General features: G+C 38.7%; 1 protein-coding gene across 4 annotated transcripts in view; it reads left to right on the top strand.

Annotated features, from left to right (window-relative positions):
* The window catches only part of ZFHX4 (zinc finger homeobox 4), a 173,928-nt gene that overhangs the window by 143,079 nt on the left and 4,633 nt on the right, over positions 1-26,216 (top strand). For 3 of the 4 annotated variants that reach the window (XM_084619226.1, XM_084619223.1, XM_084619224.1), the window contains exons 5-9: positions 3,978-4,094; positions 10,693-10,826; positions 10,976-11,176; positions 13,549-13,666; positions 14,938-20,331. In XM_084619226.1, coding sequence (XP_084475352.1) covers positions 3,978-4,094; positions 10,693-10,826; positions 10,976-11,176; positions 13,549-13,666; positions 14,938-20,331 — 5,964 coding nt within the window. The remainder of the gene's footprint in view (positions 1-3,977; positions 4,095-10,692; positions 10,827-10,975; positions 11,177-13,548; positions 13,667-14,937; positions 20,332-26,216) is intronic. The other variant, XM_084619225.1, reaches the window with a different exon arrangement.

Raw genomic sequence — 26,216 nt, 5'->3', positions numbered from 1 at the left:
ACTAATAGGGGAAAAAAGGAAGTGACCTGAATACCTGGTCAGAATGGCATCCTCAAATCACAGGAGAGAAGATTGTGTCAGCCACACCCTGACCTGCTCCAACTATGGAGGCCAGCTAGGTCTCCAGCCCCATCCTTAACGGTGTCATTGTGCTGCTGTGGATCGAGGGAACTCTTAGCCCATTTGCTCCTCCAGTTACCATCTCCAACAAGCCATGCAATGCCAAGGCCTGAATAGCAATATCTGTGCAGTTTTATTATGCATATGTAGTATTCAGCTTTGTCTGGTTAAGACCTCGATCATGCAAGTGGATCTACGTAGGCAGAACCTTATGCGTACACAAAATTGCATTGACTTCATTGGGATGGTGTGTGGTCATATGGATCTGCCCACACAAATCCCATTGCAGGATTGGGACCTAAATCTGTAACTTAATCTATTGCTGTATAGGACATAGAAGGTATATAATAAAACACGGAGTGCAGTATTAGCTAGTTAATGTTGCTTTTGAAGCCTTTTTCATTTTTCATCTTTAATGTGATTCTAACTGTGCATTCTGCAGACTGCACTAGAATTGTTTTTTGTATTTGGTTCTAAATCAGTTGTAGGAAAAAAGTTGATAATAGTTAAACTCAAGAGACCCAACATCAAAGGGAGTTTTCAATGTCTAGATAAAATAAAACCAGGTGTGACAAAAGATATCATATTACCATAGTAAGTGTTATTAAAACCATTTGAATCCTATGATCTGTTTATTTTCAAAGCTGACATTTGTAAACACATATAGGTAGAATTCTTGTAAATTTAAAACGGAGTGTTAGGACTTGCTCTTAAATCTGAAGTGCCATCATATTGCATTTTGCTGCATTTGTTATTCTGAGCTGGAGCCATCACATTTTAAGAACTGAATGTTATCCATCTTGGTTAAAATATGAAATAGTAATTAATAACTAATAAAATATGCTAAAGTTTATATTTGTAGAAAGTCAGCACAGAAGTGCATGAGAGCATAATTTGGTATTTATGCCTAAGAGTTACTCTCTAATGAAATTCAATAATTATCAGAAGGATTATTCAATATTTATCCCCTTTCCTAATTTTAACAATTTCTTTTAAGTAGAACAACTGTATTTTCATCTTATTCCTTTGATGAACCTGGTGACAGTTCGAACTTGCAGCAGTCATAGACACAGTTGCTACTATTTCTGAGGAATCTATGAGCAACTGCATTATCATTTTTTATCTATGAAATTTCTTTCTGAAATGAACACCATTCATATTTCTGAAATGAATGCCAAATGTATGTTCTAAAAATGAGTGCCTTTGAAAGCTGAGGCAGCCAGTTTATACTGTGCATAATAATGATATTAATTTTTATGGTGTGTATAAGTTACATTTTGATTAGTTTTTTGCATGATTAAAAATTTGCAAAGCCTTTATGGCCCCCAGGAGCCTACCTGTAATAAACAGCTCTCACCTTCCAAACCATAAAACAGGTCTGCAGTACTTGAACATTAGAGCTAATTGCCTTGCTACATCAAAGGGGGTACCAGAGGACTGAGAAAAATCACAGAAGGGAGGTGGGGTGGAGGGGGGGCAGTTTCACCTCTAAAGGTTATGTGTTTGTGGCTTGGTGGAGCCATGTAAAGTTATGGCCTCAGAACTGCTGTTTGCGATTAAGTTGATGGGGAAAGTCTATCCCACAATCTCTCTCTGCTGCTGACACAGAGTCTTTGTTCACATTCAGATTTCTCAAACTGTTGCCAGGGTCAGGCTGAGGTCAGACACCACGATGATGTATAGGAGAACATGTCTGGGAATTTCTCTCACACTTAAAACACATACCAGAAAAACAGGAGAGCACCCTGCAAAAATTGTCTGATGAGACCCAGATGATACTGTAGCTTTTCTTTTAGTACCTTCATAATTTTCTCGCTCTTTTCCTGACACACACACAATGGTTTATTAATGTGTGCCACGATAGCCCGTACAATTTTATGTCCCCTCAAGATAAGGACACTCAGTAGCACTTTGACACTTCATTTTCCAGCCCAGGGGGAATGGGCCAGTAAATCTACTAAAAGAACCAGTGCATTCATTCCCAAGGATGAGTCGAAAAGGAATTGCAATAGGCTGTTTTAGGCCATGGGGCCTGACACTGGATATGAGCCTCATGTGTGTGCACTTGGCATTAACACAGCCCAATCCAGTCATGATCACAGACTCACAGCATCCAAAACTGTGCTCCCCTGCCACCCTTACAAATACAGCCTCACTTCCAACTGTGACTAAGATGCCTACCATGTTTGATTAGCAATCATCACTGAGAGAGGAGGTGGGGGGAGGGAAGAGGCTAAAGCAGCAAGAAGTGTGTTTCCATTTTGATGGTAATTTTTATATATACATTTATTTTAAAAAGATGTGACTGCCTTTCTTTCAGCATTGTTTTAAAAAATGGACATTGATGTTGAGCCCTCTGAGGCAGAAACACTGGCAAGTTCGTGCCAAACACATTGCTTTGATTTTTTTTTCTTTAATTCAAAGTTGCAGCTGAATTCTTTCCTTTCTAGTTTACAAAAGGTTTTGTGTAGAGTTTTGAATCTGATAAGCACGCTACTGTCTTTCTCAGGGTTGTTTGCCTAGATGTACAGTTTCAGTGCTTGGCTGGCAAGTAAGCCACTAAGTAGCAATTTTTTTTGTGCTCAGCTGCTACATATGACAGAGGATATTTCATTCTCTTGTCAGAATGTTATTAATAAAACATGGGGTGCGGAGAGGGCCACTATTTCCCCTTTCAATCACTCTAGCATTTACAATGAAAATTTTATGCAGTGTGTAATTTTCAGTTAATGCTTGACACTTAAAATGTCGGTAGCTGCATTTTGTGTGGTTCCTGAAGGGTTAATTGTATCATGTTCCCTGCATAAAAGCTCTGCTTATCAAAAGTGAATAGAAGAGTGTATGCAAATGTGTGTCTGTGACCTTTTGCCTTTCCAGGGTTAATTTATATGGTCATTAAAGATTTTATGAAATTGAGCAGCCTGGTGCTTCAAATCCTATTTTACCTTCACCTCCTAATTTATATAATTCCTACCTAAACGGGAAATATTATTATTATTTTTTGGTGCTGCAATGAAAGCAGCATGCCGTGCTGTAGGGAGTTCCAAGTCTGGTTATCTGGCATTGCTCAGATTGCTAAAAATTCATTAAAATGTGACATCAGCACAGTGAGAGACAAATGATCACAGAATGAAAAGGAACAGTGGGCCTTTCACGGATTAGTGCTACACAGCCCCAGCATAGAAGCTAATTGCATAAACAGATTAATCCACCAGTAGCAGCATAGCCAAGATTTGCAGAATAATTAAATAGGGTTGAGTTACTGTGAAGATTTCCATGTAATCTAGCTTGTGTGAACACGTAAGTGAGGTGTGGGTAATACTGATTCCTTAAGAGCAATATACTATGTTGTATCATTTACCCTGTATAGCTCCCCCTGGAGACAAAATCTGAGAGTTCTCCAACAAAGCCAAAGGTTTATACCTAATATAGAACTTACATACTGCAATTAGCCAGATACTGCTACACTAATAGGATTTATTTTTGAGTTTCTTTCTCCTTTTTTGGCTTTAAAATTCATTTTATATGTGAGGGGTTTTTTTTGTTCAATACTGTGTGTGTGTGTGTGTATTTTTATACAAAGCACTTGTAGCCAATGAGAACCAAATGAGAAGCTTTAGATCTGTCATACTGGTGAACACTGTATGGTCTGATAAAGTCATGTTTGTAATTTCTGGATAGAATCTGAAATATTGCAAATTTTTCATAATTCATATCAGATCACTTGGAAGTGCCATTCTTTTTCTCCCCCTTCATTCTCCCCTCCCCTTTCCTTTGATTCTGTTCTTACTAAAGGCTGTGTTTTTAATTGATGTTAACTGGTCACTAAGTTAGCTCTTCTCTGTGCTTATCCACAGAAGAACAAGGTGAAGATACAGAAGGGTCTGCTAAAAGTACATCAGTGGCTGTTGCTGATGATAAAGACACAAGTGAGAGAGACACTAGTGAAGGCAAAAAAGCTAGTAAAGACTCTGGTAAGATGCTAGAATGTTGTCCTCCCTTTCCTTCCCCCCCCCTTTTATCCTATTAAATGCTCTTTCATTTTAAACTGTCTGGACATTCCCACTACTATTCATTGCATGTGCATTTTGCATGTGATTTCTATCAGTAGCCTCCCATTGACCTATTTTTAATCATAACCATCTGACAGGATAGATGCGGATAAGTTGAAGAATATTACAGGACGACCAGTGAGATTATTTTTTAATCAAATCAGTTTGTGTGCTTGTAATTTTTTAAGCGCCTTTCATTAATCTTAGCTGTACTTGTGATTCCTCTGATGGCATATTAATTTTTCATAAGCATAGGATTAGATACCACTTGAATTCTTTTTTCTCTGCAATCAAATTTGGTCCCTCTTGTAACCCTAAGAATGTGAGGAGTGGGGTTATTATTATTGTTGTTGAAGTTGGGTTTTTGTTTTCATTCTTGCCATCTGACCACTTACAGTCAAGAATCTGCCCTCTTCTTGGGCATTTATTTGAGGCATTTAGAAAAAAAAAAAACCAAAATCCAGCAAAAAAGATTACAGATGATTCAGCCTAAGAAAGAGGAAATATCATTGAAAATGGATTATGAGTTAGGTAATTTTGATCTCCTGGAATAGACAAATCCCAGTAATGAAAGCTACTGTCTTTGAAAACAAAACCCCTATGTCATGACATTTACTTGTGCACAAACAAACCCAGGGCCAGCATCTGGTGTAGAAACCCAAGGCTTTTTCTGTATTTGATTTGGAAAATATGTGACTTCATCCATGTTTTTTATGTATGAGATGGAAATCTATGGTCGTAATGAATATTACATTGGCTACTTTTGCTGCACGCTATACCTAGTTACATTATGTTGGATTCATTGAAGCAGAAGAAATGCTGAAACAGGTTGAAGCCTATTAGTTTCAGGTAGTCATATATCTTTTCCCTGTATCCCAATGACAGCAGCATATAAAGGAACTTGTATTCTCCATAACGACATTTAGTTGTACAGAAAATATCATTTTACGTGCACATTTACTTAAACCCGAATTAGCCCATATTTGTAATTCACTCTACATATTAAAAATTTTGGATTTATTCAAAATATTTATTGATGGCCCTTTCTATATCAAATTAATTCAGAAGACTGCTTTAGGGATTAAAGCTTAGTTTAAGTTTGCTTGTTGACATGTTGAGGTCAATATCTGTTACAGTTTAGACCTCAGCTGCACTTCAGTTGTTTTATTTTTGAGATCAAGAGATTGCAAAAAGGCTGCTGATGACAAAGATGATGTTGAAGAAGAAACTATGTTGTGGTTTAAAATATATATCCCCCTTGGCTGGCTCTTTGACTTGGAAAGAGCTGTCTGCAGCACAGTAAAGCCATGCTCCTAAGCTGACTTGGGTCTTTTCCGCGTTGTCTAATCAGTGGGTCATCCTAAAAATGCTTCAAGGGAAAGGAGACAGCCACATTTCCTATCATTTGCTCTACCTAGGGGGCACCGGAATCCACTTCAGAGGACTTTTCTGCCCACTCTTTGTAAAGCAAACTCATTCATACTTGTGGAAGCAGGAGGAAGGTATTAAAGGTCCAGCGGCGAAAATGGACTCTGGAAGAAATAGTGTGGGGGAATTCTCAAGATTCCACTAGGATTAGTCTGTCATAAGAGCCAACTTTAATTGGGCAAACCTATGCCCAGATGCCTGCTGGGTGCAGTACAACAAAAATGGCATAATTGTGGTGCACCCCAGTGTCAGTAATTACAAAGGTATCTCTGCAGTATGAGCCGTATAAAAACAAATGTCCTCATGCTTTTCAGCATCCACAGAAAACAATTTATACTGTAAACTCTTAAACTGACCTTTTAAAAACTTTTGTTTAATTTTCTAAATTAATTCTGCTTATGTAGCACTCATGCCAGGGTCTTAATTCTCAACTCAGCTGACAAGTATTTCTAATGACTGAATAACTGCTTATATATAATTGAATGTTAATTTGGGCTTTCTCATGAATTGAGTGTTGCAAGTCTTGCCAAGAGAAATCTCAGGAAAACCAATAAATTAATCACAATCTTAACAAGTTAGACAGGAAAGCGGTGTGACCCCTCTTTAGTATGGAATCTATTAGAGGAGAAAGGATTAACATGTTATTTAGTAACAGTGTGTTTGTGTAAGATGTTGTGCTGTATTGCTTACCTTATCTCAAGGACTGGAGCTTTCAGAATGAGACTTGGCAATATGAAAGTTATATTTGTTGAATATTCATTCAGAACAGAAAAGCCTACTAATGCCTCCTTTATATTGTCATTTAAATCTAGTGCCACTTTAGATTAATTATCATCCAAATTACAGCTCTATGCAATGCAAGAATTAATATGGAATTTATCCAGATTAATACATTTGCATTGAAAATATAATATGTCTCTGCCATGGCTAAGGGGAACACTTTTTAATAAGGTAGTAAACATGAGGAAGGATGGAAATTAACCTTCATTATTGCAGTGAAAATTACCCTTTCATTCTACTCTAATTAGAATGCTGTACCAGTAATTTTAATTTTAGAATTATTTTGAAGTTGAGTAACATCATCTGATATATCACAAGTCTTAAGTTATGCGATCTTTATGAAATACATTGATTCATAAATAACAAACCAGTATTTTTGTTCAAAGGTTTTTCAGAATTTTATTTCTTTAGGACACATGTTTTATTAGGCTTTCCCCACTTGTTATTAACATAAACCTTTTTATGACCCTTGTTTTTATTTTAGGGTTTTAGAATTATTAAGTAGGTGATTGCATTTGAATTGCAGTGAATTATGTCATTTTTGTACTAGCAATCTTACATGAATTAAATAATTCCGTAACTGACAGGTAATCATTGACTAGTCTATTTCATAGTGCTTATTTATAATTAAGCTTAGTTTTTGAGCTAAATGCATTGAAATTACATTATTCAACTAAACTAATGCTGTGCATTTTACATTATAAAATGAATTATGGCTGTGTTTCACAGTTAACCAGAAAACAACAAATAGCATGTCTCTAGAACAAAAACTGTATATTTAAAACACAAAGAATGACAGGATTTAGTCCTTTTCTAAAATTGCATATTAAGAATACAATGCCAGTGGAATATCCAGCTATACAAATGACCAAAAATTGCATACATCAGGACCCTTTAATACTGTTCAATTGCTATTTTTTTTCAGTGCCAATTCTATAAGCCCATGTCTTTGCTCTGTCACTCCACAGGGAACTTGTCAAAATAGTGAATTCACCAGTGAAAGTATATAGTATATACTGAATCAGGTGTTAGGGCACTTCACGGGTATCAGTTGAACTAAAAGGAGCTGAATCTCTAGCGCTTTGCCCCTTGCATACTCATTTATACTTGTGAAAAGTGGGTGCATAGTGTGAAACACTACTAATTTAACCTGGTAGTGTTTGCCACTCACTCTGCACAGGTGCAAATGACTACACAAGGAGCAAAGCAGTGGAGAATCAGGCCCTAGGTTTCTAATGCTTACCATAAAAATTTGAGACTGTTATTTTACTTGATGCCAGATGTAACTTTGGTCATTTAAAAAGCAGCAACGTTTATGGTTGAATGAATCCAGACCCCCTCCCCCCCAATTGCCTTGGTTAGCTTTAACATTTTATATAATTAGCATAGTAAACATAGTAAAGGGACTGTTCTTTGTTATGTATTTATTACCCCAAAATGCAGTGTTTTATAAGGATTGGTTTACATTAAACACAAAAGAAAATTTACAAAACCAATACTTGTAACTATAGAAACAAGAAATATGAGTTTTATGATTGTTATTGGTCCCTTGAAATTGTTATCATATCCAGTGGTAGAAAATGTTGTTTAATGTAAACACACTATGCATTCTCTCTCTCTATTGCTCACAGCTAAATTCCACCAACAGTTCATACCAATATTAATCCATTTGCACCAATATAACTGGAAGCAGAGTTTGCCCGCAAAATTCCTGTAACAAAGTGCTACATGAATATAGCATGATATGGAAAAAAATACGCTTTTTATTTATTTATTTTGGGCCAGATCCTCAGCAGGTGTAAATCAGCCATGCCCTATAGTAATACCAATCTACACCAGCTGAGAATCTGTCCATTATCTTTAAAATGGGACTTTTAAAGTGACATATGATGTAGATAAGAGACAGTAGTCAACTGTAAGACATTTTTGACAGTTGGAAATGAAGAGAGGTTAATAATTTGAACCCATCTTTCGAAGACTTGAAAAGTAACCTTTCTCTGTTAATAGAGTGTGTCACTTTTTTATTTCCCATAATTCTCATATTTAAGGTATTTAAATAATAATGCTGTACTCCCACATATAGTCTGATAAACTAGGGAGTATCGGAAACTAAACTGAGTAATATAATGATAGCACATGATGTTGTCATGTACATTATGCCTTTAGGCATCAAAGGCCCAATCCCGCAGCCCTTAATCAAACAAAATTCTTAAACCCAGCTCTTTAAAGTATATAGGCCTTGCTGCGCTCAGCATTGCAATACCTAACTGATTTAGGAGGTGAAATCTCATTTTCAAAAGGGAGTTAGGCACTTAGGAACCTAAATGCCATTGACCATCAATAGGATTTTGGCTCCTCAATGCCTAAATCCCTTTTGAAAATGAAACTTGGCCTCCTAAATCAGCTAGGCATTTCAATGCTGAGTGCAGCAATGCCTACTTACCTTTAAAAAGCTGGGCCCTACACACTAGCCTAAGTAAGGCCTAGCGGATCAGTCCTGAACAGTGTGGAAATTTGATGGAGTTCCAGAAACTAAGCTTGTTGACAAATTAGTCATTAAAGGTAGAAAAATATGTCAGGCGTAAACTTAAATTTTAGCAGGAATGTGTCGGAATCACTAGTCTAAATTACATGAAACTAAGTAATTACATAAGGAAACAAATACAAATGTAATGTGTGGGGAAGTGACCATTAATGTATATGTAATAAAATATATTTGTGTGTTTAAAAAAAATGCCCTGAGGAAAATACCTCTGTATGATTCAGCATTCAACTATTTATTATTGTTCTCAGGGTCTGTTCGTTTTTTTCTGTTTACCTTGAAAGCTGTCCTTTTATTTTACTTCTTTTTTAATGTTGCCTTGTTTATATCAAATACTATATTGCCTATGTAATAAGAGAAAAAAGTTCTTGTTTTTTTCCAGAGAAAAATACAAGCATTTTCTTTGTTCATCTTTACCTTGTTTCCATAACATCCATGACCTTATTTTTACATTAAAACTAGGTTATTGTGCAATGAGGTGCAATTTGTTCATTTATATGAACCTTATGTGGATTGAAAAAAAATCAAGATAAATCTTCATGCACAGCATACAATCAGATTACCCCTGGACTATATATTTACGTTGGGTCTGATAGCAATCAATGGTTGAGCTTCATTGCATTTCAAGATGTATTTGCACCCAGTTGTCCAGTGATAGTGTCCTCACCCTGGAAATAATTTAGTTGCAAATTGACTGGAAGATGGTGAAAATTGAAAGTTAAAATTAGAAATACTCATAATAAACAGCAGAAAAAGGGTCAGATGATGCCGCACTATGATGAGATTGGAATGGTTGGTAAATGAGGTTTTGTGTTTGTCATGAGATGTATGTGACATGCCTACCCAATGCTGTTGTAATATCCAGCCTAGCAAAAGAGATTATCTGGCAAATTGATGCTGGAAAGAATTTTCTGATGGACTGGGAAATTAGAATTGCACTCTTTTCTTTGATGTGTGCACGACTGGGCCACGTTATACAGCTAGTTCAGGCATAATATTAAATATAGTATTTAATACTTAGTAGTAGAACTATCTATAGAAAATAATTATATTCTTGGTTTGATTACAATACCACAGTATAGAACTTCATAATGTAAACCTTTAAAGCAACACAAAATTACTGATTTTTGCATATAATTAGTATTTAGTTAGCTCAAATCCTGTTTTCCACAATGCGTGCATGGAGTTGTAGGTTTTGGGAGGTTGTCTGGAATTGGGGGGGTTTTTTGTTTGTTTGGGTGGGTTTAGGTTTTTATGTTTGGTTTTTGGGGTTTTTTTGTATTTTTTAGAGGCTCACTATATTTAGCTTCAGAACTATAACCAAGCAGGGCTTATCAAAGCAGCACAATAATTTCACTGCCCAAACATTTTAGAAATGGTAGAAGGTAATTAAATGTTAGAAAATTATCTATTTTGGAAAACAAGGATTTCTAAGTGAAGGTTGATTTGGTTTACTGTAACAGAGAATTTCAGACTGAGATGCTGAAGAGAGCATGTTATTGATTAATCTTTCAAAGCAACCTAAGGTTATCTAAACAAGACAGAAGAGTCCATTTTAAAATTTATTTCTAGAGTCTGTATCAAGGATAAAGGTGTGTTTTCACCTTTGTATTTGCCAGGTTTCAAATTGTTTTATTTAAATACATTCTTTTATATATTTAGCATAACCATGTGGGAGATTATAAGGCATCATAATCACAGCTTTTTCTATAGCATAACACTTCTAAGTTTAAAACATGGTTTTTTTAAAAAATTATGTTTTTGGAACAGGAATAATCACACCAGAGAAGGAGCCAAAAGTGAACACTGCGGTAGGGACACAACAGCTACTTCAGGCAAAAGAAGAGGATGGTGCACCTAAAAAAACAAAACCTCTTGAGGACAATAAATTTGGACATGAACAGGTAAAAGAAAATGTAACAATTCCATTGCCTCATAGAACTCTCTCAGGTAGTTCAAAAGTAAAACAGAGATGAAATGCTATTGAAATAGCAATGCTATCATGTCATTCAAAACACACTAATACCCTGCATCTTCATTTGCTGTTTTTCAGTTCTATCAATGTCCTTATTGTAACTACAGTAGTAGGGACCCAAATCGTATCCAGATGCATGTCCTGTCACAGCATTCAATGCAGCCCGTTATCTGCTGTCCCCTCTGCCAGGATGTCCTCAGCAACAAAATGCATCTCCAACTTCATTTGACCCATTTACACAGTGTGTCTCCTGACTGTGTGGAGAAACTGCTTATGACCGTAAGTATTCAAAATACTGGTACATATTCGACAGGAACATACTCAGACATGTAGACAATGAATTTGTTGTGACCTAGTATTCTGGTAGCCAGAGCTGGGGACTGAGAATCAGGACTTTTGGATTCTGTTCCTAGCTCTGTGGCCTGAAGAAAAGCTCTGTGTAAGCTCAAGAGTTTGTCTCTCTCGCCAAAAGAAGTTAGTCCAATAAAAGATATTACCTCACCCACCTTTCCCCCCGAGTTGTATCAGTAATTTATGTCCCTAGGGCAAGTCACTGAAGCTAGATTTTCAAAGATGCTGAGACCCTGTAGTTTACATTTAAGTCAACTTTGAAAAATCAGGCCACTCACCTTTCTGTACAACTCTAAATTGGGTGTATTCATATCTATCCCCCAAGGGTATTGTGAACATTAACTTGTTGTTTCTAAAATAGTAGGAGTTCCCTGGGCAAAAAGTACTACTGCAAAGTATTATTTTTATTAGTGTTAATTGGTATTATGAGTTTTTCTGAACATATTTCATAACATATAATATTCAAATGAATTCCTCAAGTTCAGCTAGAAATATAAAAACAACGTATACTATGATATACCATGTCATTTGGCATGTGTTATATGATATTAATAGTTGTTGGATCACAGCTTTAACCAGAAAACACAGGCCCCAGTTCTTTCGTCTTTTCTGGCGGTTTTTTGCCTCTTCTATGAGGAAAGCTTCTCTAAAGCCCACAGATTCAGCCCCCTGAGGAGTCCTCTTTCTACCCAGTGATTTCTTTACCCATAGAGCTAGTGTGGCAGCTCTATACCACCCTGCTCCTGATTCCTATGTGTGACCAGGGAAAAGGAGGGCTGGATGGAGAGCTTCTGAGACCTCTCTACATTGTACTAGGAGCTCAGCTGATCCCCAGCTGGCCCTAGTTCTGTACTAAGTACAGTTCTGCTAAACCAGAATATTTGGCCCATCACATAGGAAATACTATGTAGGCTGGAAATGTAACTTTTGCATTTCTTAAATTTTTATTTTTGTTTAATTTTGTGATCTTTAATGAAGCCAACTACATTGCTGTGTTTTTTAGCATTTAGGCTATGTGTACACTGCGTACCTTACAGCGGCACAAGATACATGTGTGGAGGGGATTCCTCCCTCATCCCACAAAGTTCCAGGACCAGGCACCTCCTTCACACCATACCCTTCTCTACTCAGATCCTGTGGAGGATGCGGTGTAGGTCCAGGGTCCTCACTGGGGAGGGGACAGAGACAGGATGTAGTTGGGGGCCATAGTTAGGGATGCATATCGTCTCCATTCCAGATACATAGAGATTCCCAGGAAAAAAAGTATATAGCTACCACAAGGCAATGTGGCTTCAGTTAATTTAGGTGAATAGGATGGGGAAGGAGTGAGATCCTGCCTTTGCTGTTCCCATAGGTTGGCTGGAGACCAGTTTCTGAAAAGCTAGGTTTAGAAGTCAGTAAAACATCTGTTTACACTGTCACAACAGTATCTTCATCCTGGAAAAAGATTAAAACTTTATTTTTTTTAAATACACTGAACATTATAAGATTTTATCATAAGAGGCTGAAGAAACTGTGGAGCAATCCTCTACTTGCAGGATTTATTTTTTTCTCCCCATATCAATGATTTTCTCCTGTTTTGATGTTAGGATAAGTTTAGGAGTGGGGTTGTTTTGTTTCTGGGTTTTTGTAGAGAATTTTAGTGATGGGGGTGTTATTGGAAAACTTAATCTTTCTCATATAAATTGCCTCAGTAACCATCTAAGAGTAACATGCCCTGTCCACATCTGATCTCCCTGATCGCAAAGGAAATGGACGTTTCCTAAAAATCTCAGATATGGGATGTTTGCAATCACTATTTTTCATTCCACCCTGTCCCCACCACAACCAAAGGCATTAGTTCTCTGAGCAGACTCTGCCCATGCTAAATTTAAAATTTCAGATTTGAATGTGGTTAGAATTATTTTTCTCAGTGGGCAAAGTATATATTCTTTTCACTCTCATGTATCACAGTAATGGCTCAAGAGATTTTTGGGCAAACATTCCAAGTGGTTCATTCTTGAGCGGACACCAAACAGAAAATTCAGCCCCTATCTGGGTATTTATATGGCCCTTAGTCCCATAGTGTCAGAGCACCTCACAGTCTTTAATGTATGGGGTTAGGTCTGTAATCCCATTTTACAGGTGGGAAACTGAGGCATGGAGGGACTGTTACTTGCCCAAGATCACGGGCCTGTAATCCAGGACTGAATCAAGCCCTTGGATTTTGCTGTGTGACAAGCTTTGAACCATGTGTGATGCACTGATATACAGTGTTTTTTCTTCTTTGAATGTAATATTGTCTCCTTGCTTTTTTAAAGGTTCCTGTACCAGATATGATGATGCCCAATAGTATACTTTTGCCTGCAGTTCCTTCAGAGAAATCCGAGCGTGACACACCTGCTACCATTACAGCAGAAGGATCTGGGAAATATTCAGGTATGCAAACGAAAGACCAGACATGGAGAATCTAAATGAGTGATTCTTGGAGCAAACCACTTGATTCTTCCTTGGTACAGTACTACTTTTTTTGGTTACAAACATTAACAAGAGGTAACAGGAGAAAAATAGTAAGCTGTCATCTAGGGCAGTGGTTCCCAAAGCCGCTCCGCCTCTTGTTCAGGAAAAGCCCCTGGCGCGCCGGACCGGTTTGTTTACCTGCCGCGTCCACAGGTTCAGCCGATCGCGGCTCCCACTGGCTGCGGTTCGCCGTTCCAGGCCAATGGGGGCTGCAGGAAGCGGCGCGGGCCAAGGGACGTGCTGGCCACCCTTCCTGCAGCCCCCATTGGCCTGGAGCGGTGAACCTCGGCCAGTGGGAGCCGCGATCGGCTGAACTTGCAGACGCGGCAGGTAAACAAACCGGTCCAGCGCGCCAGGGGCTTTCCCTGAACAAACAGCGGACCGGCTTTGAGAACCACTGATCTAGGGCATGATTTTCAAAGATGGGCCTCTGTAAATGCCACAGCTTAGCAATGAACTTGGCTCTTTGCATAGGCACATATCTAACTGGATGCATGTTGTCCATGTCATTGTACAAATACTTGACTTGAGCTAGTATACACCTGTGGTCATTTGAATGTAGAAATTAGGCAGCTGTATGTGGCCATTTTGAAAATAAGCCCCTTGCTGTTTTAAAAATATATAGGACATGATCTAAAAGATAATGAGCTATCTGTAACTCTCACTAGAGCCAATAGGAATGTCAGATGAATGGGTCCTTAGGATCCAGCCCATATTTCAATTTTTACTCCAGACACACTCTCCCCTGTGCTAATAGGCTGTCTGCTCCAAGCCCCTGCTCAGTCTTTTCACCTCAGCCCCCACCCCCACCCTTAATACCTTCTTCTCTCCGTGCCCTGTCCCCCTCAGCATCCCTTCTATCTGCTTTCTCCTCCCCTCCTTCATCTCTATGTTTAATTAACTGAACCCCACCCTAAGAATTAACAAAAAATATTGTGGCACTAACATTCTGTTGGTCACCATCACTGATCACTCTGCTTGTATGTTTGCCCCTTTTCCCTACTCTTTATCTGTCTCTCTTATTTGTTTGTTAGCAATTTGGAGCAGGGACTGTCTATGTTTGTACCTTGCACAGTCGGGGACCATTTTTGGTTGGTCCTTAGGCACTGAGGGTGATAAGATAAATAATAATATTGCCTATGCTCAAATGTTACATGTCTAAAAGATATTTCTTTGTCTTCCTTAACCAGGTGACAGTCTGATGGATGAGAAAAATACTCCTGGGCTTGATGAAGCAAAAACTGGAATGGAAATTAAGACTGAGGAACAGAAGCCACCTAAGGAATGTACTGAAATGCCAGAATGGAATAAGAGCAGCAGTAAGGATACAAAGATCACCGAATCACTGCCAGATCAATTGAATGAACAGCAGAAGAAGCAGCAACTATCTGTTTCTGATCGCCATGTCTATAAATATCGTTGTAACCATTGTAGCTTGGCTTTTAAGACTATGCAGAAGCTTCAGATACATTCCCAGTATCATGCTATTCGGGCTGCTACCATGTGTAGCCTTTGTCAACGTAGCTTCCGTACATTCCAGGCTTTAAAAAAACACTTGGAAGCAGGCCACCCTGAACTCAACGAAGCTGAAATTCAGCAGCTGTATGCATCTTTACCTGTAAATGGTGAACTCTGGGCGGAAAGTGAAAGTATGGCACAAGATGATCATGCACTGGAACAGGAAATAGAACGAGAATATGAGATGGACCAGGAAGGTAAAGCAAGTCCTGTAGGAAGTGATAGTAGCTCTATTCCAGATGATATAGGCTCAGAACCAAAGCGGACCTTACCTTTTAGAAAAGGGCCAAATTTTACTATGGAGAAATTTCTAGATCCATCTCGCCCATATAAATGTACAGTGTGTAAAGAATCTTTCACTCAAAAGAACATTCTCTTGGTCCATTATAATTCAGTGTCTCATTTACATAAACTCAAAAAGGTTTTGCAGGAAGCATCAAGTCCTGTCCCTCAAGAAAGCAACAGCAGCACTGATAACAAACCCTACAAATGCAGCATTTGTAATGTTGCATATAGCCAAAGTTCTACATTGGAAATCCATATGAGATCTGTGCTTCATCAGACTAAGGCAAGGGCTGCAAAATTAGAACCAAGTGGTAATATAACTAGTGGAAATAGTGTAGCAGGGAATGTTAATAGCCCTAGCCAAGGGATGCTAGATTCTGTGAGCTTACCAGCAGTTAACAGCAAAGATACCCACTTAGATGCCAAAGAATTAAATAAAAAGCAAGCTTCTGAATTAATTTCTGCCCAGCCTACACATCATCCATCCCAGTCACCAGCACAACTTCAAATGCAATTACAACATGAACTGCAACAGCAAGCTGCGTTCTTTCAGCCCCAGTTTCTAAACCCTGCATTTTTGCCTCACTTTCCCATGACACCAGAAGCACTGCTGCAATTTCAACAGCCTCAGTTCCTTTTTCCATTCTACATACCTGGGACAGAATTTAGCCTGAGCCCAGACCTGTGTTTGCCTGGTTCTGCCACATTTGGTATGCCTGGAATGGCAGGGATGACAGGATCAGTGCTAGAAGATTTAAAACAGCAGATACAGACTCAACACCATGTTGGACAAACGCAACTACAAATCTTACAGCAACAAGCACAACAGTATCAATCAACACAACCCCAAATTCAATCACAAAAACAGCAGCAGCAAAGTAGCAAACTAATGAAACAGGAGCAAAATAGTCTAGTAAGTGCAGACTGCCAGCTGATAAAGGACATGCCATCATATAAAGAATCAGAAGAGATTTCTGAGAAACAAGAAAAGCCAAAGCAAGAATTGACAAATGAAAGCGAAGGACTAAAGGAGAACAAAGATATGAAGAAGCAGAAATCCTCAGAACCGACCATTCCACCACCTAGAATAGCTTCTGGGGCTAGAGGAAACGCAGCCAAAGCTTTGCTGGAGAATTTTGGCTTTGAGCTAGTTATTCAGTATAATGAAAACAGACAAAAAGTACAGAAAAAAAGTAAGACCAGTGAAGGTGAAAACACTGACAAACTGGAATGTGGAACATGTAGCAAACTATTTTCTAACATTCTTATTTTGAAGAGTCATCAAGAGCATGTGCATGGTCAGTTTTTTCCTTACGGAGCACTAGAGAAATTTGCCCGTCAATACAGGGAGGCTTATGACAAACTTTACCCAATTTCACCATCCTCTCCAGAAACCCCACCTCCCCCGCCTCCTCCCCCGCCTCCTCCCCCTTCCCTGCCTCCAACTCCTTCACAGCCTTCTTCGGCCAGCTGTGGAAAAATTCAAAATACAACTCCCACTCCTTTGCAAGCTCCTCCACCCACCCCGCCACCGCCGCCTCCACCTCCGCCGCCCCCACCGCCTCCTCCACCACCACCTTCGGCTCCACCTCAGGTCCAGCTGCCTGTTTCATTAGATCTTCCGCTTTTCCCTCCAATTATGATGCAGCCAGTGCAACATCCTGCGTTGCCTCCTCAGCTTGCCCTCCAGCTGCCACCAATGGATACTTTGTCTGCAGATCTTACTCAGCTTTGTCAGCAGCAGCTAGGATTAGATCCCAACTTCCTACGACATTCTCAGTTCAAGCGTCCACGTACAAGAATCACAGATGATCAGTTAAAAATCTTGCGGGCTTATTTTGATATTAACAATTCTCCAAGTGAAGAACAGATTCAAGAAATGGCTGAGAAATCTGGCCTTTCCCAAAAAGTTATCAAACACTGGTTTCGTAATACACTTTTTAAGGAACGACAAAGAAATAAAGATTCCCCATACAACTTTAGTAATCCTCCCATAACTGTATTGGAAGATATCAGAATTGATCCTCAACCCACTTCCTTAGAGCATTACAAATCTGATGCATCTTTCAGCAAGAGATCGTCTAGAACTAGGTTTACTGACTACCAGCTTAGGGTCTTACAAGATTTTTTTGACACAAATGCTTATCCAAAGGATGATGAAATTGAACAACTTTCAACTGTACTTAACCTACCTACTCGAGTTATTGTTGTATGGTTCCAAAATGCACGACAGAAAGCTCGCAAAAGTTATGAAAATCAAGCAGAAACTAAAGATAATGAAAAAAGGGAACTCACTAATGAGCGCTATATTCGAACTAGCAACATGCAATATCAATGTAAAAAATGCAACGTAGTTTTTCCCAGAATTTTTGATTTAATTACACACCAGAAAAAACAGTGTTACAAAGATGAAGATGATGATGCTCAAGATGAAAGCCAAACAGAAGATTCCATGGATGCCACAGATCAAATGCTATATAAAAGTTTCACAGTTTCTGGCCAAACAGACTCATCAAAAAATACAACTGTGACAGCAGCAAGCTCTGGTTCCGGTTCTAGTACTCCTTTATTGCCATCACCCAAACCAGAGCCTGAGAAAAGTTCTCCTAAACCTGAGGCAACAGAAAAGCCAAAGCAAAATGACATCACCCCTAAGCAAATTGATACCACCTCACAAGGCACCAAATCTGTACAATCTGCACCAATAACTTCCTCTGATCCACAGCCATCAGTCTCTCAGTCACAACAGCAAAAACAACCACAGATGGTGGGACGACCTCCTTCTGCGTCACAAACCACACCGGTTCCTTCTAGTCCTATATCAATTTCAATGACTTCTCTACAGAACAGTCTACCTCCTCAGTTATTACAATACCAGTGTGACCAGTGTACAGTAGCCTTTCCAACTCTAGAACTTTGGCAAGAGCACCAGCACATGCATTTCCTAGCAGCCCAAAACCAATTTCTTCACTCTCAGTTTTTAGAAAGACCCATGGATATGCCCTATATGATATTTGACCCCAATAATCCTCTGATGACTGGACAATTGCTTAATAGTTCTCTTGCTCAGATGCCCCAGCAGACGAGCTCATCACACACATCCCACCCTCCTACAGTTTCTGGCTCACTTAAACGAAAACTGGATGATAAAGAAGATAATAATTGTAGTGAAAAGGAGGGCGGAAACAGTGGGGAAGACCAACATCGTGATAAGCGCTTGAGAACTACCATTACTCCAGAGCAGCTGGAAATACTCTATGAAAAATACCTATTAGATTCTAATCCCACCAGAAAGATGCTAGATCATATTGCACGTGAAGTGGGACTTAAAAAGAGAGTAGTACAAGTCTGGTTTCAGAACACACGAGCCCGAGAAAGAAAAGGACAATTCCGTGCAGTAGGTCCAGCCCAGTCACATAAAAGATGTCCTTTTTGTCGAGCACTGTTTAAAGCAAAGTCAGCTTTGGAAAGTCACATTCGCTCTCGACACTGGAATGAAGGAAAACAGGCAGGTTATAGTTTGCCTCCAAGTCCATTAATATCAACTGAAGATGGAGGAGAAAGCCCACAAAAATATATTTTTTTTGATTATCCGTCACTGTCGTTAACAAAGATTGATCTATCAAGTGAAAATGAATTAGCCTCCACAGTGTCAACCCCTGTTAGTAAAACTGCAGAGATGTCCCCAAAGAATCTTTTAAGCCCTTCTTCTTTCAAAGCGGAGTGCAGTGAGGATATAGAAAATCTGAATGCCCCTCCTGCTGACTCTGGGTATGATCAAAATAAGACTGACTTTGATGAGACTTCATCAATTAATACAGCGATTAGTGATGCCACAACAGGAGACGAGGGAAACAATGAAATGGAAAACATGACTTGTAGTTCAGGGGATGTGAAACCTGTATCATCTCCCAAAGAGCCAAAAACACTTGTGAATGATTCTTTTTCAAAAACAGCAACCACACCTACAATTGAGAATTGTGATGAAAAGTTTCTCTTCTCCCTAACTAGCCCATCGATACATTTTAGTGACAAAGATGGTGATCATGACCAAAGTTTTTACATTACTGATGATGCCGATGATAATGCCGATCGCAGTGAAACATCGAGCATTGCGGATCCAAGTTCGCCCAACCCATTTGGAGCTAACAACCCCTTTAAATCCAAAAATAGTGATCGACCAGGTCACAAACGTTTTCGAACACAAATGAGTAACCTCCAGCTTAAAGTCCTCAAGGCTTGCTTTAGTGACTATCGGACTCCAACCATGCAAGAATGTGAAATGCTAGGGAATGAGATTGGTCTGCCCAAACGGGTGGTCCAGGTTTGGTTCCAGAATGCCCGGGCAAAAGAAAAGAAATTCAAAATTAACATAGGGAAGCCATTCATGATAAATCAGAGTGGAACTGATGGGACAAAGCCAGAATGTTCTCTATGTGGGGTGAAGTATTCTGCACGTTTATCTATAAGAGACCATATCTTTTCCAAACAACATATTTCAAAAGTGAGAGAAACTGTAGGAAGTCAGCTAGATCGGGAGAAAGATTATTTAGCTCCCACAACTGTTAGACAGCTGATGGCACAGCAAGAATTGGATCGTATAAAGAAGGCTACAGATGTGCTAGGCTTAACAGTACAGCAGCCCGGCATGATGGACAGCAGTTCACTTCATGGTATCAGTTTGCCAGCAGCTTACCCAGGACTCCCTGGCCTTCCTCCTGTTCTTCTGCCTGGAATGAATGGTCCATCCTCCTTGCCTGGATTTCCACAAAGTTCAAACAGTAAGTCAGTAAGGGGATGAATTACTTCTTTTCTTCATTTTAACGATATTGTGTAGTTATCGACCACCTTTGAAGAACAGCATACTGTGCATTGATACTCTATTCCTATCACTTCTCTGTGAGCATCAAAGTACTGCTGTTGGCCACACTCAGGCCATTATTGGATTGTTTCAGTAGGTAATTGGTAATATTACTGGTTCTCCCAGAACTGAAATTCAGTTGAATTAAATTGAAATCCAACTTCCAGAAGTACTTTTTATTAAATTGTGTAACTACCTGTATAGTGCACTCTAGTGTGTTGTGCAATAACTGGCCCATGTGGACCCCACTGGCATGCGCTAAAAGTTCCCTAGTGCACGTTAACGTAGTACTGTTTGAAACGGGACTTCGTTACTGTGCACTAGGAAACTTTTAGTATACACCAGCAGGATCCACGTGGGCCAGATAGCGCACAACACACGAGTGCCCACTCCACTAGTGCAGACTAATGCATTGTGTAGACGAGCTCTTAGGCAGCCTTGCCTGCAATAACGTTTTATCTAATGACAGGTTTCGGAGTAACAGCCATGTTAGTCTGTATTCGCAAAAAGAAAAGGAGGACTTGTGGAACCTTAGAGACCAACCAATTTATTTGAGCATAAGCATCAGTTGCATCCGATGAAGTGAGCTCACGAAAGCTTATGCTCAAATAAATTGGTTAGTCTCTAAGGTGCCACAAGTACTCCTTTTCGTTTTATCTAATATTATTGTTCTGGTTATTTTGAGTTGAGATTTCTTCACACAAAGTGTAGATTAACATTCTATATTTAATGGCTTGCAAAAATGAAACTGAACATAACAGCCTCTGAAACACAGAGTAGAATTTGCACCAAAACCTGCCTTACGCAACCACCCAATGGACCCAATGGACTAGATGTTGCCTAGTTCAGAAGGTGTTTAACTGAATGTAAAACAGATTTTTACTGGAAACCTTCAGAGTATTTTAAAGTAGTTGGCGGGTTAAGAGGAGGACTTTCCCGCTGGAGGTAGTTCTTATGGACTATTTCATTGAGGCCCAGATCCTGAGAGGTTTGGAGCATCTGCAGCCCCCCATGGTTTGTATGGGTGCTGCGCACGCTCATCATGCCATTCGGGCCGGTGTATGTAACCGAACATCTGCTGTGATTTAGACAGAGTGCTGCAGTTGACGCGGCACATCATTTTGCTTCCATTACTCTTACTGAGAAGCACTTGCTCGTGCAGATAGTTTCACGGAGGTTACGGAACTAGGCTTCCTGTATCAAAAATTCGTTGAACCCTGACAGAAGGCATCTGATTTTTTTTTTTTTAATGGTTTCCAGTGTTGTGGGCAGAGTTCACTGTAGGTTCACCATTGCGGATGCAAACCCTAATATTTAGTTTCTACCTACCTGATTGTACAGGTAAATCAAGTAATTACACATCAAAATTAGTGAGTGGAGGGGGAAGGCCCCTTCATGTAAGTGGCTCCATTTGTGTTGCCTTAGGTTGTTAAATTTTGATTTATGTAAACAACTTACTTTGCCAGGAGGGCTACCGATTCAATCACCAATATGGCCAGTCAGACTAGAGCTGTAGCAGTAGCTCCTGTTCTACACAGTTCTGTTTTGATTGATGATGACCATGTCATTGCTTCCCTAAGTGGTGGTCAAAGCATCTTGTTTTTCTATTCACTGGGTCAGAAGGGATCTCCTTCTACAATGGATTCTCTGGCTGAGTGCCCTTCTGTTTTTGTCAGTTATTGGCATACAGAGTGCATATAAAACAAATAGGAAGTAGTTTTGAAATACTGCAATATATTCATTTAGTCTCCTCTTAATTGTATATAATGTATATGTCCAAAAGTGGCTAATCTTTGTTTATAGAAATTAGGGATAAATATAATTTGTCTACATAACTTAGCTAAATGGCCTTAGGCAACCTCATCTTGAGGTATAGTAAGCCCCAGAAAACTCACATCTCTCTCTAAATTATTCCCTTATTAATGTACAGATGAAATGTTTGGTAGTACAGACCAGTTGGTCTATGATTGTTGAATTATCAGATTGTCTAATTTCCACACAACATCTTTTATTTGAGATAAATTTAAATCATTAATACAGTAGCATATTCAGTGAATCACCAATTGAGATGGATTCTCAGCCCCTCTCATCTCACATCTTTTTAGGTTAATCGGTTCATTCTAACCCTACAGTGTAAATTGGCTAGTAGAGTTTTGTCATTAAGTTTTTCTTCAACAATATGTTAAGGTGCCCCTGCATCCCTTTTTTGTTGCCCAGTAAATTCGTGCATACATAAATCTTCATTCCCTAATGGTACATAATAGAGTAGTAGTCGAAGTGAAAATAAAAATAGATTAGTTTAATCATTCATTACTGAAAAGAACTCATTATCCTTAAAAGTTCTCTAATATGTGTTCAACACTACTATTCTCCACACCTAATTAACCCACTTTTAACATCTCCTCTGCTATGCTTTGGGTAACAGTACACATCCATATTTGATGCTGGGAAAAGTTTAAGCATAACCTTCTTGGAGTCTGCCTCTGAGCAGACTCTTCACTGGCTGTAATCTTCTAACTAACTTTTTCTGAATTTGCAGCCAGCAGAATACCATTTCTGCCTTACTAACTGTGTGAGGGATTTCCTGAAGTCTGCTCCCAGGGGGGTTACCAACCTGTTCCTTAATTATTGTACATGCTCTGAATTTCAGATTTTATTATTTTTTGCTTGTGTGTCATTTCCTCTTCCTGGTCCTGACCTGCTAACACATACACACAAGCCATCCAATTGATTTAATGGGATGGCTTATGTGAATAGCTGCTCACATGCCTAAATGTTTACAGGGTTGACACATGTTTTCAGCAGCAAAGGCCAGTCTGTTTTGTGATCTTAAAGGGACAATGTCAACATAAAAAAATGATCATTTTTATAGAATGTCATTGCTGTTATTAATAAGACACCACATTAGTGAAACTGTAATAATTAAAATGGAATTTTCCTTTTGTCTTCATTTGTATTTCACATTTTTCATTTTACTTATTCTAGAAAGTGAAACTAACCTGATCAACTTCACTTGGCTTATAATCAATTTCATTTTCAGGTTCTTGTGCCCAACACTCTTTTGTTTGGGTTTCAACACTGCATGGAAATTATTAACTTCCCTCAAAATGCTTTTAAATAAATTTTTAAACATGCAACATTTCCTGTACCATCAGGCAGGGAAAAATAATATTTTCCTAAATGATGGAAAATCTAAATTTTGAGCCTAAACTACTTGAAATTGGTCCTAATAATTTCATTAAACACAGTGGTGTAACTGGACTTTTACTGGCAAAGATTACTTCACTTGGAAGAATATATTAACTCCCTTTCTGGAGAGATGCACCAAGCAAATTTAGACATATTCATGTGTATCTGGGCACAGTTATTTTCTCAGGTCAGAAAGATTGTCTGGTTCTATGATATTATTCCCAGAAAACCTCTCCCCGTAGGATGAACTTCTTCAAATGAGAAATACCGTTTTATGATTGATCTGTTAAATTAAATACACCACCTTAGAGACATCAAATGCTGTATAATTTTTCAGCATTATTATTATGATTGTTCAGCGTATATATGGTCATTTTCAGGGGGTTCCACTTCCTAGGATATACTTCAAGTCTGGGCTTATTTTCACTCTTCAGCCTCACTCCTATTTTACAATATGCTGCATATGGAAGAGCTTTTAGCTTAGAAGTCTCACTTATAGTTTTTCATCCTCTGCTAACAAACTTAATATTCTGTATTCTTCTTAGTTTGTGTTTTTCCCCTATCAGAACACTTGTGCTTCAACATGCTTCTACAATGAATACTGGATCTTCAAGTCATGCTCATTAGAGTCTGAGCTCATCACTTAAGACTAAGGCTGTCTTTAAGATTCACAGCATGCTTTTTCCAAGAATGTGCATATCACTGGGTAATGTGCACTTCAGTTGTTTCTGAAGTGTTATCAAGAGAGAAATATGATTCAGCAGCACTTATTTTTCTCATGACTGGGGCCCTAAATCATGTTCTCTATTCTTCTTTGAACCCTTGTTACCTTCTTCATTCATCTTGTTTGTCTCAGATTCCTCTGAGAGAGACCTCAAGTTTGCTATAAAACCACTTAAAACAGCCACTTAAAAGAGACAGGTAGCAGAGCTAAAACGTTTCTTTACAATTAGTGAATTTTCCAGTCTGTTTCCTTCATGTCACATATGGGAGAATGAGATTCATCAGGTCTCCTGTACTGAGTTTTAGGTACTCTCAATCCACACTTCCCTGTAACAAACCCATTATTCCTATTCTCTGCTGCAATGTTCTCAGATGTTTAGTTGATTTTTGTACATTTCAACTAAATTCCAAAGAATATAATGGGAAAATAAAATAGGTGGATGGGTGAGGTAGCCAGCAGCATTGTGAGTACATTGAGGGCAAGAGGATGAGTGGGGCTGAAAGAGAAGAGGAATGCAAAGGAATTGTAAAAACCCTCAATAGCTATTGAGCCCAAAGGAGTATGATTCAAAAACAGCAGACAAAGCTGGGGTAGCAATTCACATTGATAACATCATCCATGCCTTTTTCCTGTAGGGTGGTTGGCATCAAATACATTTTCAACAGACACTACAAAGCTTCCACAGTTATTTCCTACTGAAAGTATAGGGTGAAGCAACAGTATCTCAGATACCACTGTACGGTAACTGCAGCAATTACTGACTCTTTAATGATGACCATTGTGACTTGTGTCCCTATACTATCTAATCCCTGCTAACAATACATTTTAACTCTTTAGCGTTGCCCTCACCATTAAATAGCAGTAATGATACTGTGGCTATCACTAAATGGTCTCTGTGTTAAATCTGATAATCATTCCCCCTGAATTCTAATTGCTTTATTCCTAAGTAATGCTAAGCACCTGGATATTGATGATTTAAACTTCATTCTTGCCCACTAGATTAGTGCTTCCATGTAGCTAATACCCATCTAACCTCCATTATAGAGCCTGCAATATTGTTCTCTTATCCATGCACTCATATGTTTTTCCTGGGGGCTGCTTTATTCCTACTGTCCTTTGGACATTAGGCTTTCTGTGTGTTCATTTCTCTACCAAGTTTTTTTGTCTCTGAAAACAGACTTGGCCACAATGTACAACCTCTTAAATTCCCTTTTCTACCCTGTGCCATCGTTTAGTTTCCTGGCCAACTACAGAGCTCATAGAAATTGCTTTAAAATAGATTGTTACCAGCCACTTACACTATATTTGGTACTTGAAACATAGCAAAGATTTCTTCCATTAATATATGAGACACACTTGTACTGTGCATGCATCCTCCAAACAAAACCAACACACACTTAGGTTTCCTTCTCTAATGAGTTGGAAATCATGCCTGCATGTTTCAAGTAAACTGAGAACAACAGCATTCCTGTGTAGATGTACTTTAATACTAATACACTTATCTCCCAGCAAATGCTGTGTTGACCTGATTGTCATGATGGTAGAGAATAGCGTTGTCTGTACACTCAAAAATGAAAATGTGAACTGTGCTGTATCCTAATAATGAATAGCATTGTTGTCCTTGCTATTTTTGTCAGTGTCTTGGATGGTCATTTGCCATTGATATTAGCTAAACACCTTTCTTTATTTGGTATTGTTATATTTTCCCACTTCAATTTGGGAAATTTTGTTTTATTTGATAGTTAATTACTTGTAGTGAGCTCCATCATTACTAGATTTCTCAGGTAAAGAACAAGTGGGTATATCATCAGAGAGGTTAAAATGAATAACAAAGTAGAGATCTGACAAAGTGTCAGTTAGTGGGAACACTCGCATGGTGCTTGGTGCTTCTT

Source organism: Lepidochelys olivacea (assembly GCF_965140295.1).
Source record: "Lepidochelys olivacea isolate rLepOli2 genome assembly, chromosome: 2".
Classification (NCBI taxonomy): Eukaryota; Metazoa; Chordata; order Testudines; family Cheloniidae; genus Lepidochelys; species Lepidochelys olivacea.
Note: the sequence above shows the minus strand (reverse complement) of the source record. Positions and strands in the feature narration are given on the sequence as shown.